Genomic DNA, 18,186 nt, shown 5'->3' with positions numbered 1-18,186 from the left:
TATTTTTAAAGTGTTGATTTTTTTTCTTTTCCCCCTAGGCCTATGTGAGTGAAAAACATGAATCCAATAAGGTCATAGCATTTGAAAGAGCAGGTCTTATTTTTATTTTTAATTTCCATCCATACCAAAGTTATGTGGACTACAGAGTGGGTATTGAAACTCCAGGAAAATATCCTTTTACTGTTCCATTTGTGGGGAAAAGTTTTAGAAATTGAAAGCTATTTTATGTCTTTTTTTTCCTAATATGAATTCAACCTGTAGTTAAAAGGTAAGAAATCACTTGTTTGTCACCAATATAATGTTGCTTTAATTTTTTGTGTACAGCAAAAAAAAATAATCTATAACTTCGTCTTCTTCATTAGAGAAAATTTTGTAGAAAGCAAAAGTAAAAAAAAAAAAAAATGCAATTTGAAGACTTGTGAAGCTGTTTTTTACAATTCTGTTGAAGAATGGAAAAGGAAGTAACTCCCACTTAAATACATGACAGAAAACCACCACAGGGGGATGATGCTGCATGGAGTCACACAGGAAAGTGCTTAGTGCAAACCTTCATCAGGGAGTTTGTATTTATACATCTCTAAAACTGGGTGGACTGGGACTGTGCTCTTAGATCAGCTGAGCAGTAAATGATTGCTCGAGTAATTGACTGGTTTCTGCATTTGTGTCCAAATTCTTAACGACTCCAAAAATTAATGCTGATTTTCTGGAGGAATTTTAGGTGCCCAAATTGAGTTTCTTTCAAGTCTTTTGACAAGCACAGCCCAGTGACACTTGTTGTGTCAGTTTAAGGCGCTGCAGTTCCAGTTTTAGCCTGCTCTTTATTTATCAGCCATTCAGGGTAATTCTGTGTTTCAGTTGCTTTAGTTCCACCATGGAATTTCCTGTCATGAGGATTCCAGAGCTGCAAACAGTACTCTCTGGGATGGGGAGCTCACCAGAGAAGAATGGAGGAGCTATTTCATATCTAGAGGAATGTCCTTATCTATTTAATTTAAATATTTGTGGTGTTTTAATGTTGACTAAGGTTTCTTCCTAACTCTTCTCCTGCAATTAGAACCACGAGTTTTGTGTATAGTTTTGTAATGGAACCTTTTAACCTAAGACTTCAATAAAGGATGTCCTACTATTAGGACATATGGTAATGTGATGTTAAATCCTCAGAACAACTTCTCCACTTGAAAAGGAATTACTTATGATCCCTTTGAAACTTAGATATGAAGAGGAAGTACCTAAAAGCAAAAGTTTGTTGTTAGTCTGTTTGTTTCTTTTAATAAATAAGTGTATTTTTAATTTGATACCATTTGCTATTATAAGCTGGAAGAGACAAATTGCTATAATATATTGATCAAATGGTTTTTAATTAAACATTTCTCTGAATTATATTGTGACTTGTGGGAAATGGGATGATCCTTTCAATACTTAGGTTTAAGTTTGTTTTTTGGATTGAATTAGACAAATTAGTGCATCTAACACTTGCCATTAAATTTGTGTTTATTTAAGTGGATGGCTTTGGTCTATCCTTTTATTGTAGTGATACATATCTCTAAGCTGTTTTTTATATACAGCTTCTAAGATATGGTACCAGGTACAATGTTTCCTGCCTGGCCTGCATTTTTGTAGGCAGTTCTCCATTCTGAACTCACTGAAAATGTCATTCTTCTTGCAACTGTTTATAGGCCAACAACCCTCTTTATACTTTTATAAGAGAGGATGTCGTCAGTAGACATTACATTCTGCAGGTGCTACCTGGTTTGGAAGGTGTTTCTGTGGACATTCAGCTAGTCAATCTCTGTATGAAAAATCAGTCAGTTTGTGGTCAGTTTTTCCTTCCTCCTTGTACTTCAGTACAAGTACTTCTCTCTTGACTTATTTTCCCTGGCATTGGGTTGTTCTGTTCTACAATTTGTTCTTCTAAGTTGCTGTAGGCATGAGGTATTCAAGGAATGAGACCTTAGTTTTATATGTGAGCATGGGGGTCCATGAATGTTGAGCAGTATGAATTGCTGCTGGCTTATCTCTGTATTTTGACATTTCATGTTGTCATATACTGCTCAAGCAGAAAAAAAAATGTCATGGGAAAGAGTGCTTTCTTTATTTTACATATTGCTATTTTTGCATAGTGTGTGTCATTACAGTCCCAGAGTGAATGAAGACCAGAGTGGCATGAATTTAGGGTTCATAAGGACATTCAGGTACTCATCTTTTCTCCCTGGTGACCAGTGACAGGACCTGAGGGGATGGTATGAAGCTCTGTCAGGTTTAGGCTGGATATTAAGGAAAAGTTCTTTACCCAGGAGGTGGTTGGGCACTGGAGCAGGATCCCCAAGGCAGTGGTCGCAGCACACTAAACGTGACAGAGATCAGGAGCATTTGGACAATGCTTTCAGGCAATTATAATCATTGGGGCTGTCTTGTGCTGGACCAAAAGCTGGACTTGGATCCTAGTGGCTCTCTTCCAACTCAAGACATTCTATGATTTGTAGCCAGAGTTGTCCATAAGCAAAGAGCTAAATTCAGCCTGAGGAATCACAAATATTGTCACCAAAATGCTGCAAAAAATACACTTTTTTTTTTTAAGAATCCCCACATTAATTCAGGCTCTCTGACATTTACAACGTACACCCAGAGCTTCTAATGAGCAAGTAAGGTCATTTAAATGAGTCACTGGCTGCGAATGCTGAAGGCAAAGACGCTGCTTTGAAGTGCTGCTGTGTAACTGTCCCTGCCTGGTAAAATTCTGGCACGTTGAGACAAAGGACTTAATTTAGGATCAGTCAAATGCTAAATTCCATCAAGGTAGTTGATACTTAAGGTTAATAGGTGTGAATAAGAGATACAGCATACTAATGTGGGAATGCCTCTTTGATGTGCATGGCAGAAGACGGAGGTTTGCAGCACCGTGAATCTGTGTAAGTATCAGAGTGGCATATCCTAGTGCCCAGTTTTTGAGTTGTTATGTGAAGGAAAAAGAAAAACATTTCTGTGCTTATGCTGGAATTTTACTTCATAAATTATTCTCTTTCAGAAGCCTTTTCATGAGAAAGGCAGCTTGAACTAACAAATTATTTCTGCCTAATTTGCTTCAGTTTTGAGGTAGATGAACAGTCAATCTAGGTCAGCTGTCTCTAGTTTTCTGATTGTAGATAAAACTTTGAATGTTAATGGAGAAACCATTCATAAGTTTCCAATTTTATGTTTTTAATACTTCCTAGGCCTTTCTGTGGAGTAGTGCTTGGATTTCAAGGCCAGTCGGCAGTGAAAATTCAATATGGAGACCTTTCCTCTGTTCAGTGGGAACATGGGAAAAGGATGGAGAGAGAACAGGAAAGGGGCTTAAAGATTTCAGAAATTACTCCTTTTCCTGCCTTGAGATTCCACACTTGATTTTGTTTAGTTACTTTTCATCAGTGTTGGAAGTCTCATTAAAATTAAGCGATATGTGTATATCCCTCCTGTTTTTAACTAACAAGGTTTATTATCTTGGCTCAAAAGGAAATCTGCATTTTATGTTTATAATTACCAACTAACATGAATTGACATATCTGTAAATTTGCTTGTGGTTTAAACAAAAATCATATTTGGCAGAAGCAAAAAGGGACAGTACCCCCTCTCCCCTCTCAGTACTTCTGCGTGTGTTGTATTTTTAAATGGCTTCAACTGCCATTGAAATATCCTGAGCTGAGTTTTATCGGGCCAAGGTGTTTTACTTCATTACAAAATTTAGCTAAATACTTTCCATATGCTTTTTGTCACATCTAGGTTGAATCCTTAGTCTTTCAAATTAGCAGTGTGTGGAGAGGAGCAAAAGTGGTATCCTTCATCTTGAAATTGGCTATGCTAGTTTTTTCAGTGAAATTCAAGAATTGTTAAAAGCAAAATGGCCTAACCTCTTAAGACTCTAGCACCCCCACAAGCACTGCTTGGTTTCTTTTATTATCAGTAACTGTTGGAATAAAATACAAATTACCCTATTTTATGATTTGCATTTGCTTTGCAAATGTGTCACTAAACATGAAGAAGATTAAATTTTAAAATTGTGTTAAAATATGGATTTCAAAACATTATAAAAGCATAGTAACTCAGTAATTAATGTGGTAGATAATGCGTCAGTTTTTCAATTTTCAGCTCTATCTATACAAGGATTCATTGCTTTTGCTGCTCTCCTCCCTTGTAGTGGGTGGGAAATTTAGTTGGAGCACCAAACAGAAATCAGGCTTTTCTTTTTTTTTCCAGTGAGACTACAGACTAGTATTTCCAACACTGTCACAGAAACAAAACAGACATCACTGCATAAAAAAATACTTCTATTATATACCTCATTAAAAAGCACATCTATTGTTTAATGTTTTTGTGAAAGTAATCTTCAGAAAACTAGATGCTTGTAAAATTCTGAAATGTGAAAACTTTTTTATGAGGCTTTAAGTTGGAAGGTAAATGCACATGTTCACCAAACTAGTTATTTTTCCCTGATCTATGAAGATCTTAAAATTCTTTTGTGACCCCATTATTCAGGATCTGGTTAACAGTATTTATACAAAATATGCTATATATGTGTGATGACATGGTGATACTAACTTCAGCACTGCTCTCTGGCAATGCAGACATAATTTTATGGATTGTTTTTCAAACAGCATAGCCATAACAATGGCATTTGCTGTAAATAGTTTTGAGAGAATCATTAAACATGTCAGGGCTTTTAACAACACTGATAACTTGTTACATTTAATGTATAGTTCAGATCACTGAAACAAGGTGTGAAATGTTTGATGGAGGCATTCTCTTGCCATGTTAATCAAATGTGTAGTGGAATAATAGCAGACATTGCTGCTGAAAGGATACTGACGAGAGTGACTGGATCTTGTAGTTTGTGGCTTTACCTGTTGTACGTGGCAATAAATCAATGATAATTTGATGGAGTTTATAAAAGAAAGGATGGGAGAGGTGTGTGTGGTGTGCACATGAAAACCTTTGAGGACTAAAGCTGGCAAAGTATAATTTTCCAAACTATTTTAATAAGGAAAGATAACAAATATGCAGATTTTGCTGGAGAATATGATGTCTTTGTGCACGTGCCCTGTAGAACTGAACATCTAGGCAGTTTTGGACCATTCTCTCATTTTGCTGCAAACACTTGTGGGGAAGGGATTAGCTACCATTTGTGATTTGGGAGCTAATTGGCAGCTTTGCTGTTTTCCTTATGTGCATTTACTTTTCTTCATTGCAATCTTCAAGACTGAAGTGTCTGAGAGTAAGCTTGTGGTTAATTCTGTGTGGTGACATGCTTCAGCCTTCCTTGTCACCAGAGATTTCAATCACTAGGGCAGGTGCTTGGGAAATTTCCCACCTCAGCTGATGGAGTTATGTAAAGACACTTGAAAGCAATTCTGTTTATACCACAATCCTTCAGGCTTGTTTTCAAAAGGTTGGCAAACACAAAAGCCTAAGAACAGTTTAAGAACACTTTTTTGAAGGAGTGTTGCTTTGCTCATCCCTAATCCTATTAAATACAAGCTGTAGGAAAGTAAGATTCTTCCATGGCATAGAATAGAGGAAGCAGATTGTGGATTATAAAGCATTGTTATTTCCCTCTCTCTTTTGGGTTGTGGGGAGTGGATATAGCTTTCTACTGTAACTGCAGGAGGGAAAAAGATGCTTTAATTATGTCCAATCAAGAAAATACAAGGTACTCAAATAATAAAAAAAATTAAATATTTTATTTGTGCTTGTCCCTAATAAGCAGAAGTTGACTTTTAAATATGAGTTAGCTCTTTATTTATTTGTTTATTTATCTTTATTATCCTTATTTATTTTGTTATCTTTATTTATGCTTTCTGACTTTATTGTTTCAACTTTATTTCATCTTTTATTTTTCGCTAAATCAGTTTGAATCCTTTTAAGTATCTACAGGTATTCCAACTCATTGCTACACTTTGTTAAATAATTCACTCCATTTTAACAACTGCAGTCAGAATATTTGTATCTTAAAAAGCCTTCTCTTACAATATATTCTTTCTTTTGTTCCTCTCTGCTATAATAATTTCAGCTCTTTTCCAGAAGACTCTCAGAGGAGTTGTGGGGTTCTCTTCTGTATAATTACATGTTTTTCTCATTGACACTTGTTCAGATTCTGGCAGACTGTAAAATATTGCTAAATACTGATTGATTTTGATGGTTACAATTACGTTACTTCTTAAATGCAATTCAAATGCATTGTTTTGTTTAGTGGTACATTTTTAGTCTAGTTCATCACCTAAAGTGCTGTGTATATCTGATGTAATGCTATAAACTTATCATTTATGGCAGATTGCAGAAGAGACTGGGAGGTACTTGCTTTAACAGGAGTCACTGTGCTAAAATTAAATTTTCAGGGCAGATCTTCATATGACTTCTATATGTTCTGTATGTTTTCCCGTTATTTTCTTAGATTTTGTTACAATTTTTGCTTTATGTTGTGTATATCAGCATGCTTCCATTACTGCATTATTTCCATTCCTAGTTTTTGTAGTTTTTTTGATTTTTTTTCTGTTTAAGAGGTAATTGGCATAGTTCCTTAACAGTTGCCTTTAAGTATAAAATCCTTCTGGATTCTGATGCTGGAGAATATGGAGGGCATCAAAGGCTGGACCACAATACAGAGTACTTCTCTGAAGAATATCCTCACAATTATCGACCTAATTCAATTATGGTAAGTAAATTGTTTGGCGGTTTGTTTGTTTCAATTTTACTTTCATCTATGTAAGTTTTGCAATTCTTTGGACAAATATGGAGTCTCTTCTAGTATTTGGGGGAAGGGGGAATTTTTAATTTATTTTCTGAAATTAACCTTTGTCTAAATACAGCATAGATAACATTATGATTTTATTATAACCGATAATGCCAGCTAATTTTTCTCTTTAAACCTTTCTTTTATATTTTCATGCACTTTTTGCAGTGTCTGGCACACAGTGTTTCTTGCCAACATGCATGCAAACCTACTAATATGCTTTTGAGTTGCTATCCTTGATATTATAATTTGCTTCATTTTCATATTGAAAAACTGCATCTTCATGCTTGCTTTGTTTAAAGCTCTGCAGAAACTGAACCTTATTTTGCTGTCTTGAAATCGTGTGCTTAACTCTACAAACATGGATTAGAACCAATCGAGCCAAACTGGCTTTTTCCTCCTTAGTTCACAGAAAAACTTTGCAAAATAGAACAGGATTTCTGTTCTCATCAAGAAGTTCAAGGATTTCCAGTCCTAAACTGATATGAATAACGGGTAAAGAGTTTCCCAGAAATCACTTGGAATTAACTGGGAGACATATCCTTGCATACAATTTCTGTTAGATGAGGTGGTCACTAATAAAACTCTGCCTTTCTTAATTGCTCTTGAAATCAGAATCATCACAATTAGCAATTTCAAAATGTAATTTTTCCTAATCTTTATGTATGTATATGTGTATATGTGCATGTATTTCCCATTCTTTCTATATGCATTCTCATGTGTATATGCTCACAAGCACAAGAAAATAAGATTCAGAAAGGCTGGGATTTAAGGCAAGAGTTCACTGAAAGAAATCTGAAATCACTTATATTGCTGAGTAGATTTTTACACCTAAAACATGTATGTGGGTGAAGGGTGTGTTTCTCTATGCACAGGTATATTGGTAAATGTGAAAACCTGCAAATAAGTTACATTTGTAACCTTAAGAGCCTGCAAAAATGGAGCATCTGAACTGTTTTGTGTGAGCCACTCCCCTTCCATGGCTGAACAGAGCATGAATTTCTAGTGTCACAGCTTTTCTGATGAAGTCTAAACTCCTGAGAGTTATTGTCACTTCTAACCTCTCTCTCTCTTTCTTTCATTGTATCCTGAGTATTGGCATTTCTTTCATTTGCATGATTTAAAATACTTTCATTACGTGAAAGAATTTTTGTGCTTTCGTCGGGCTTGGTGTAAAGGCTCTTAGGAACGGGGTTTGGGTTGATTTTTTGTTTTTAAGGTATCTGCATGTGACAGTGCCTTCACAGCGTGGGTAGGTATTCGTGCTAATTTGAAATGAAAGGTCTAAGATTTCATTCCTGAGGGTTATGTCGCAAATTACTGCTTCCAGAGTTCTTGCTTCGTGTGCCCAATTCAAATACATTGCCTGGGTGATTGGAGAGCATCTTAATTATCTATCACTAACTTAACTTTTGCAAGCCAATTAACTGTAATTTGGAATGTGTATTTCACATTTAGTCCATTATATTTAGTCCAAGGCTCCGGTTTGCTAGGAGAATGCGGAAGATAAAGCACGTGGCAAACACAGCAGCATAAGCTGTGGCATGGCAATTGCACCTCTAGGTCAGAAAGAAACCCAGGTAAACTTTCTCTTATGTCCTTCTGCCACCCAATTCACAGAACATCTCCAGCCAGCCCCCCAGAAGATGTCACATGCACCAAGTAAAGGTAAAGTACCAGTGAAAGGACACCAAGTAAAAGTAATTGCGAAAAAAATCTGGAAAACCAGAATTCAGCAAATAGATCTTCATGCAAGAAAGAACAAAAGTTACACTAAATGCCTCCAGCTGCTATTTTGCAGTAAAACAAAGATGTTTTCTTTCAAATGGCTATTTATATCCAAGTTATTGGGTAATTTGTCCTGCTTAGGAATGTCTTTAGTCTTTATTGCAGTTTCTAAAATCTAACTCAAAAGTCTTCCCACCAAATTCTTTTCAAATGACGTATTATGTCACCCTAATAAACTCATGAAAGTTATTTTCCTGTTGTTTAATAATAATTCATAATGCATGAGACTTTAGTTTCTTGTTTCAAAAATTTTAGTTTCTTTTCCACCACAAACTTTGAAGAAATAATTTTATAATGAGAGATGCACCTCCCTTAAGGTGTGTGAGTAAACATTGTCAGCAAAACATGCCCAGAGGGTTGTGACAAAATAAAATCACATGCAATAATTCTGCTTCTCAAGTCAAGCTTAAGTAGCACACAAATGTGTTACAAAAATAGGAGATTAAATGTGACATGATTCATTCTAAAAAATCACCTAATAAAAGTAATATTCAAGGTGGCATATCAAAATGAGAAGAAGGGAGATATGAAATTCCTGGAGGAAAGAATCCTGGAAGAAGATGAAGCTTTGTAAGCATTGCTGAGCATTTCACTGTACAATTTTGAGTCTTGTTTAGCAAAGCTATTAGAGGGCCAGAATTCAAAATCATCAGACACACCTTGAAAACTCCATAGAAAATGCACAGAAATGCCCTTTGTAATATGACTTATTTAAATAACTGTGCTTGCACTGCTTTTTCTATAATGGATTGTTAACAAATACATGAAATGTACATAACATTCCATGTAATCAAATATTTAATAACAAGCTGTGAACCATTTTGTCGCTGTAAGAATAGACTCTTTTTACCACAGCTTCATTTCTGTTTACAACTCCACTCTGGTATTTTCATACCAGTCTTTTTGGAGGCTTGTTTTATAAAAGATGTGTGCTTTTTGAATGCTTCTATAAACATTTAGTCTGGCTTATGTCTCATCATCTCTTTGCTTGATGTAAATTGAGTTCTGCACACACATTTCAGCCCCTGTCAGATCTTAGTGCCCCTTTATGGATTAATTCATTTGTTGGTACCTAAGTTGGCTTTTGTGGCTGGATGTGAAACTTAGATTTGGAGCAGGGGGAAGAAAAAAAGTAATTTTTTAATAATACATCACTCCAGCTGTCTCTTTGGGCTTTTCTAAGGTATCCAACCTGACTGAGTTTTGCTGTAGGAAAGAGCTAGCTATCAATGAGTGTCCTAGTAAATTTTTTGTACCATGCCAAAAGTTTGAATTTATATGAAGATGGAGGGGTTATATTTTCCTACTTTGTGCACCAGCAGAAACTGAGTAATAAGCAGGCTTAGTGGAATAATGCAGAGGATGTTGTGTCACTGGAAAAGCAGTATATGATTTATTGTGAAATATAATTGCTTAACATATTTCAACTTTCATAGATTTACTTTTTCTGTAGTTCATTCCAATTAGTTAAAAAAAGTAAATAGGTCTCAGAGTATTGCTTTTCCCTGTCCCCAGCCCTGTTTTTTTTTTGTTTCTCTATTTTTGGCATTCAGCAATATAATCTTTTCACATTAAATGAAAGTGAAATTATATAGTTTATTTTAAGAATATCCTTATTAAAGGCTTGAGTTTTTAACCTTGACCTTAATGTATAGTATTCAATGTCAAAGTGCAACTTCCTGCTTCCTTGAGTCTGTGGACAAATTAAAATACTCCCATAGATTGAATTGATCTAAAAGCTTTTAGTGACCTTAGCTTTGAAAATACTAATTTAAATAGCTTTCATGATAAGGATTTATGTATTGAATTTTAAGGGACTGATGTGATCTTTAACTGTTTTCTCCCCTGACATGCACCGATATACATATTAAATGAAAGAATGTTTGCAGTTAGAAAGTTAACTGTTCAAACTAGGTGAATCAGTTAGAATTTAATGCCACAAAGGTCTTTTTGATTTGTACCTCCTGGTGATTAAGATTTCTAAATTCTTTTGTTCATCTTCATTGATCATTTGACTTCTTAAAACCACCAGCAAATGTAAAGTTACTCTCGTAGTAATTTTGTTTCATTCTATCTTCATCTTCAGTGTCTGTGTTTTTCAGGGTGTTTTGCTGTCTTTTTTAACGTACTTTTTTCCCAACCTGACAAAAGAGTAGAGAAGATAATAGAAGAGAAATTTTGAGACACACCCTGTGCAGTATATGGACTTGTTTTGCATAAATGAAGCACAAGAGTCTAATAAATTATTTTCTGCATATTCATGCTGTATAGCTGTAAATTGAAAAACAAATTGGAAGGCAGAACTTTGCATTATCTTAAGCATACCTTCTTTGTCATGTGCAATATCTAGCAAAATGAAAACCAAAATGTGTGAGATTTTGTATAATAAATTATAGTCAGAAAGGAAGAGCTATCATCTATTTCATTCTTTGATGGTTAATTATATTCTCAGAATAGTGTCCGTGTGTGACAATTAGTGGTGATATAGGGACAGAAGATTGTCTAAAGCCTTCATTTTAATTAAAAGTTTGGGATAATGTTGGCACAGGCTCTTGTGACATTGCCTTCTGCATCCACCAGCTGCAATATGTGCTACTGAGTATTTTTCTGCAGTGCCTGATCTAGCTCTGAGTTCTAGTAATTCTCCCATCTGTTACAAAATGACCTTGAAATTATTTTTAGGGCTTGGTGTTTTCCAATCCTGAAAGTCAGATGAAGAGTAGTTCATTGCAGTTCCAGCCAATTTTGGTTGTGCTTGCACCTGGTACTGAATTAGTCTGACAGATCTGAAAGTAGCAGTTGTCATTTGCAGAACCTCATGCTTGTGGGCTTTTAGATACATTTGGAGATTGGTGTATTTTAGTCCTTTCCTGAAATATGTAAGGTGATATTTCTGCCTAAAGCTGCTGCTGTTCACAGGTGCTTCCTACATGTGGTATTCCCGTATTCTTCCTAACTCTTTAAATCCCTTTTATTCCTAGAAGTTTTCTGGATATTCACAGAAAAAAACAAACAAACAAACAAACCAAAAGTATAAAGAGTAAGAATTTGGCTGAAAAATCTTAGATTCCTTTTTTGTCTCATTACTAGAGATACTATCTTAGTGCCAGGAGCCTGGATCTGTGTGGGACTTGCCTAGTTTCAGTGTAGCTGCCTCATATGGACATGCAATATAAAAAGGTCAAAGGTGCCAACAAAAACCCATTTTGTATTTGACTTATAGACAAGATTCCTATGCCCCACCATCCTCTCTGCTAGTACATCTGCCAGTGAACTAACAGCAGTTACTCCATTCCTGCCAAATTGGGACTAAAAAGACTTTCAGTGATATTTTATGACTGAACGTTTGAAAGTTAACTTTGTCAAAAACTGTCTTTGCAGCTGAGTCATCCTGTCTCAAACAGATCTGATGTTTTCCAGTCCCCATGTGACACTCCCCCATCAGAAAAGGCCTCATGAACCTTCCTGTGTGTGTTTTTAGATGTCTTCTTGGCTTCCTAAAATAGTGGAGTTCATGTGAACATTAGAGGGTTTGAGGTTGTAAGTTAACAACTGATTATCAAGAGCAGAGGTTCACTGATTCACTGAGATCCTGAGAAACTTCCTGTGACCTCAGAGCTCACCCTGCTTTCAGCAGGGAATTTGGGTCTCCTGAGGCCCTTTCCAACATGGGTGAGCCTGGAAGTGGCTGGAAAGGGTGTTCAGAATGATCAGAAAGCTTGGAACAGAAGGGAGACTCTGAGGGTGATTTGATTGATGACAGTCAAGATGTGTGTTAGCTATGAATGAATTCTCTTTAGTGTTCTGTTCTTTGGGTTTTCACTTCTTTCCATGTTCATCAAGCGAGCCTTGGGAAATGGTGAAGGAGACATGAATGGGATAAAACTTGTGATCAGAAAAAGCAGGTTAGAAGAACAGAGATCAATGGAACTGAGGCTGGTGATTGAAAGTGTGTAATTCAGCAACAGTATATGAAAGAATAAACTTCTGAGACACTTCCTAGGGTATTGAAAAAGCAAAAAAATTACGTATCTTTGATAGTGTTTTTTGCTGATGAATACCTAGGTTTCATCAGGAAACCTCTATGTACCTTTAGTATACTTGTCTCTTTTATAGATAGATATATATATCTCAGGCTGTATACTACATATATATAAAATGAAGAAGGGCAAGAAGGTGATTCTGCAAATCTGCTGATAAGGAAAAAAAAGGTAAGTCCCTTGACAAAGGGAAGACTCAAACCTTTGATGGACAATATGGACAGTACAGGAGTATTCAGTGATTTTTTTTTTTTGGGCTCAGACTCCAAGGGCAAAGCCTGCTTTCAGACCCTTTTTGTGTGACGGTGCATGACTGAAAATAAAGTAGCAGAGCAATAGGTTAAAGAGTCTGTATGTAAGTGGGATACACCCAGAGGCTTGGATGATTTCAGTGGTTGCAAAGCTGGTGACTATCATCTGAGAAAACTCATAGTGGTCAGGCGAAATTTCCTGACAACTGAACTCAGGGGTCTGAGGGGTCTGTAGAGCAGTTCCTTCAGAAGACAAGAACCAACTCCTCTTGCAGTCTGTGTCCAAGCAAGTGGGTTACATGAGATAGGTCAGTCAGGAACCCAGCCTGGATTTAGCAAAGTCAGAGCATGCATGGTCAGCCTGATTGCTTTCTTGATGAAATGTCTCAAGCTGTGCACACAAGGTTGCTCCAGTCAGTTCAGTAAGATTTTGAGTTTTGTCTCCTGCAGCATTCCTGCCTAGGAGCTGAGGAACCAAAGGGCTGGATAAGATTGTTAGGTGGGTTAAAACTGGCTGGGCCACTGCTGTTTCAGCAGTCAGAGGCTCTGTGTGCAGGTGTTGACTGGTACCAAGGAGGGAACTTTGGGAATTGTGAGGGAGCTGATGCTGTTGGAGTCTGGAGCAGTGACCAGCATGATGAGACAGAGCACAGTTGTAGATGACACTGAATTAGAATGAATCATTGATCAACTGAATGTTCAAGGTCCAGTCCAGACACATCTGGAGCTAAGGATAATCCATACATTTATATATTTGAAAGTATCTGGACTCAGATATACGATAAAAGGCTGCATTTCAGCTTATCTTGTCAGCAATGAATTCCTGACTTTTTTAATAAGTGTCACTTAGTGGCAGGTTGAAGCATATGCTAGGAGCACAGTTGACTTGGTACAATGGCTTGAAACAGTCAGTACGCTCAGTAAAAATACAGAGAAAATAAATTTAATTTAAGGAGGATATGTTACTACAAGAGTGGTAATTCAGTGAGAGGTGCTGAAAGAAAAGGAATCATACTGGAGTGAAAAGGCTGAGGAAGTTTCATGGTTCAGGCTCTCAGAAGGAGGAGAGGAGGTGAGAAATCTGAGCTGAAGACCCTGCTGGGATCCTGGGCAGATAATCTTCCAGTTTTCACCTTACCTCAAGGAAGACAAGTGGTCTTTCCAACCTCATTGGTCACATTTTTCTTCCTCAGTCCATCACACAAATGTTCTGAGTTCTGTCTATTTGAACAAGTAATAAAGCCAGAGCACACAGACTGTAGTATTTCTGGAAATATTATTGGGCTGGAGGAAAGGAATAATGCCTATGTATTTGTAACAAATATTATCTAATAGTTGTGTAGTATTTTTCCTTTAAAAAAAAAAATGTACACCAGTGGAATGAATAATCATAATCTTATTTGTAATTATTAATATGTTTAATCAATAATTTTTTTCTTCATTGTTCATGCCGTATTTGTTGCTTTTTGTAGCAGATAGCCTCAGAGGTGGTTACACTGACCAATGAAACAAGATTAGGAGATAGTGCCATATGTGGCTTTTCTATGATTTAGCAAGAATATCACCAAGATAAAAAACTCTAAAAAGCATGTTTAATTTCCCTAGGTAAAGAAAAACCAAGTAACTGAAGTAATAAGGTGGCAGATGCATCTCTTCATGGCAAATGGAAAACATAGCTGTCATTAGTTTAAATGCAATCTTCTGCGCAAGTTCCTAAATTGTGCTTAAACCAGTTTTAAAATTCTGGTTGTCAATGAAGTGGTTGGAGTTGGATGATCCACACTGCTCTCAGATTCTCAGCTGATGTAAATTGACTTTAAAGGAATTGGGCTAATTTACTCCTCCTAGGATCTGACACATTATTGACCAGAGTATAATTGAGAATTGCTGTGTCCTACATTAATGTTAATTTTTTTTTTCCCCATAACCAAAGGAACATTTTACAATTTCTTTCTTAGAAAACTTATCTCTATTTATTCTTTCTCCCTTACTTCATCATCCAAACCCAGAGCACTGAATTTCTCAGTACACAACTTCAAAATCTCTCCTTTGAATCTCTTGAAAATCTTTTTCTCCTTGAAAATCTATATGTTTTGAGGTAGTTGACTTCATTAAGTATTTCCTCTCCTGCACCGGTTTATAGAAGCTATTTATCACTGAAACCTTAGGGGAAATCATTATGTTCTCTGCCTTTCAAGAAGCATTGGACACTGCTCTGTCTGATTCAATGAAGATCAGCTGTTCTTTTCCTTTTTCTCCTTTTCCTAAAGCTCTTTATTGCTTTATTCTGTTTTGAAAACAATGAAAGCCTTTCAGGCCATCAGGCTCTCGTTAGCAGATAATGCAGCTGAAATTGCAGAATATTAGACATTCCACAGGGATGAGGGGTAGTCTAAAAGAGGACATTGTCAGAATGAAGCCAATAATCTTCAATCTTGTGTTACCTTTTATAATTGCATTTTTATTGACCTGTTGAGAAAACACATTCATAGACCTGACAACTGATGGAGTACCATGTATCAAGGTAATTGGTAGATACCACGTATCAGTCTTGTTTTTCTGATTGTGACTCTGCTCAGCTTGGAAGGAATGTCATGTAAAATATATTGCCACGAGTTCTTTGGTGATCTATGAGGAGTCTTTTGATTATATGTGTTTGGGTATTTTCATGGTGTTCAGGAGAAAAAGGGAAGAAAAATGCAAATATTTAAATGGTTCATTTTGGTTCTGTCCAATCTCAGGAGTGACTTTTATTGCTCAGACACTGACATTCCATAGGTGCCAAGAGTGCAAAGAATATGCTCTTGTGTCATCTTGCTGGTATTTACCTGTAAGAAATGACATCACAGACCTTGAGACAACTTTAATTCGCAGCAAAAGAGAGTTGCAAAACTTTGTAATTTATCACTGACTGGTATGTTGACCTAGACATTCTAAGGTTTTTGAAGCTGGTCATTGTAAGTCATATGAGGCCCTCTCCTGGTAGCCACCTAAAATATATCACCTAAAATATATCAAAATATATAAAAGAAAAATAGAAAAGAGATTGTAATTAGGCTGCCTTTAAAATTTGTGTAATCCCAGTGCTAGGGACTAAGCAGACAACAATCATTCTTTAAATTTGGTATTTATGACCCACACCAATGCCCAAATGATGGATTTTTAGCAGTTAAAATGCTTTTTTTCCATATGTTGTTACTCCAAAGTTGTGTAAGGTTTCTGTTTTTTCAGCTGTTCTTGTTCTTGTCATATTTTTTCCTAGGTGTACATTCCAAGCAGAGTGGCTCTTGTGCTTCACAACACAGACATCCCAAAGTGAAGTTCTCTGTACCTACCACTGAAGAAGCAAGTCACAAAGTGCTGATACACTGTACTAGTACTAAGTATAACAAAACTTGCTCTAAGGAGGCTTTCTGAGGCTGAGTATAGTAATATTAGGAGTTTAAAATGTAAGATTAATATTCACATGTAATTGCAGAGCTCTTGACTTGCTAGAACCTCTTTTGAGGAAGCTTTACAAAGAGGCAGAAAGGAAAACGTTGGGTTTGTAGTTCTCGTAGTACAAAATTACAATTAAGGTGTTGCAAAGCAGCAGGTATTCTCATTAAATTGTTGTTTACAGAATTTTATCAGGAATGATAGGAGTGATCCTGCTCCAAAGTTTGTAATTTCCTATAATCCTCATTTTGATAGTGAATTAAAATATTCATTATATATTAATGCTTCTTACTAAAAGTAAGTAGTTTGCTTAAATAAAACAGAAGTTTTTGGCTAAAAGGCAGCCTTAATGGTTTGTGGGACCTAATTTGAGGCTCCTCTTCTTCAATGAAGTCTAACATGGAATTAGAAATGTTTATCCAAAAGGATGAGAAGGTCCTTTGAGAGTCTTGTCCTTAGACATTTTTTATTTAATTACAAATGCACATTTTTTATTTAATACAAATGTTGGGCAGCAAAACGAGCAGGCCGATTGAGTGGGGGCCTGCTGATGCTATTGTGTGTGCTGGTTATCTGCTCCCACCCAAATCACTTAGTCTGAGCATCTCACTTGCTACAGCTGGACAAAAATGACACAACTCTTTTTTATTTAGATCACTAAAATGTTCAGTAAGAAGGGTCTTCCTGCAACAATACCACACTGGAAGAGGTACTTGAAGTGTAGCTCTTCCTGCTGCATTTATTTCACTAACATCAGGACCTCACAATACTGATTTCACTACTTCCAGAAGCTGCCTTTCAGCTCGGAACACAATGATGTTCTTGCACTTTTATAACTTTTGAAACATTGCTTCTCGTGAAGAAGCAGTCTCAAAATTCAGAGATCAAACTAAGGTGTTTTTTTATTAAAATTAAGATAGATAATTATTGGAGTGCTGCTAAGATAATTCAAGTGAGTTCCTTCACGAGCTACAACTTTTTTGTAAAGAGTAAGATTTTGTATATTTGAAAATGTATTGCAGAGTATTCTGGAAAATTAATACCAAATTAACGAGACATGCTTTATTTTGTTCCATTTATTTAAAAACATATTTGAATTGGTTCTGAAATGAATGTCTTTTGTACCAATCTGAATTTTCTAACTTTTAAAGTAGCCAAAGAGGAAGATGTCCGTGACCATTTCCAAGTCATAATTTTACCCAGTTTCCTTTGTGAACCATTGTGTAAACTACTGAATAGTTAGTGCCAACACTGACAATCTATTCACAGTTCTTGGAATGCTTACTTGTGGCTTACTTCCTAAGCAAAATAAGGGATGGAATAATGCAGCATGATGGAAAACAGTCTTTTGCAGAGTTCACACTGGAAGGACTTTGTGGACATCCCCAGTCTGATATGTTCTGTGTGGCAGAGGATGTTATATTGCAGTTGGCTACATTAGGATCATGCTTCATTTTCCTCTACACCAGTTTGATCATTGTTTGATTGTGAGCTAATAAAAGCATTCCTGTTACGCTATGACTTTAAATAAAATATACTGAACTGTTTTAGCAACTGGAACTGTTTATCTTTTTTTTTTTCCCCAGATTGTTTTCCTTGTAGTGAAATAATGAGCAATTTCTAATACATGTCATATTTACACTGTATTGATCTAATACATTTTATAGGGTGGTTTGTTTTTTAGGGTTTTTTGTTGTCTTTTTTGTTTTGTTTTGTTTGTTTGTTTTTTGTTTGTGGTTTTTTGTTTTGGTTTTTGTTTGGGTTTTTGTTGTTGTTGTTTTACTGGCACCAGTTCCAGATTTCAAAATGTAATGGCAAGCATCTGTGTCAAACCTTTTTTCAAGAGAAGGAATAAATGTATGATGTGAAGTATAAACTGTAAAATCACATGCAAAATAAACTCTAA

The 18,186-nt window shown here is 36.1% G+C and overlaps 1 protein-coding gene across 2 annotated transcripts in view; it reads left to right on the top strand.

Moving 5' to 3' along the window:
• Positions 1-17,834, top strand: part of GBE1 (1,4-alpha-glucan branching enzyme 1) — a 138,203-nt gene extending 120,369 nt beyond the window's left edge. The window contains exons 14-17 of one of the 2 annotated variants that reach the window (XM_058835917.1): positions 39-169; positions 6,568-6,685; positions 8,384-8,431; positions 16,105-17,834. In XM_058835917.1, the coding sequence (XP_058691900.1) occupies positions 39-169; positions 6,568-6,685; positions 8,384-8,431; positions 16,105-16,161 (354 nt within the window). In that variant the 3' untranslated portion in view covers positions 16,162-17,834. The remainder of the gene's footprint in view (positions 1-38; positions 170-6,567; positions 6,686-8,383; positions 8,432-16,104) is intronic. The other variant, XM_058835926.1, reaches the window with a different exon arrangement.
• The last annotated feature ends 352 nt before the right edge of the window (positions 17,835-18,186 follow it).

The sequence above is a fragment of the Poecile atricapillus genome, chromosome 1 (genome assembly GCF_030490865.1).
Source record: "Poecile atricapillus isolate bPoeAtr1 chromosome 1, bPoeAtr1.hap1, whole genome shotgun sequence".
Classification (NCBI taxonomy): domain Eukaryota; kingdom Metazoa; phylum Chordata; class Aves; order Passeriformes; family Paridae; genus Poecile; species Poecile atricapillus.
The sequence above is the reverse complement of the archived record's forward strand: the minus strand, read 5'-3'. Positions and strand labels throughout refer to the sequence as shown.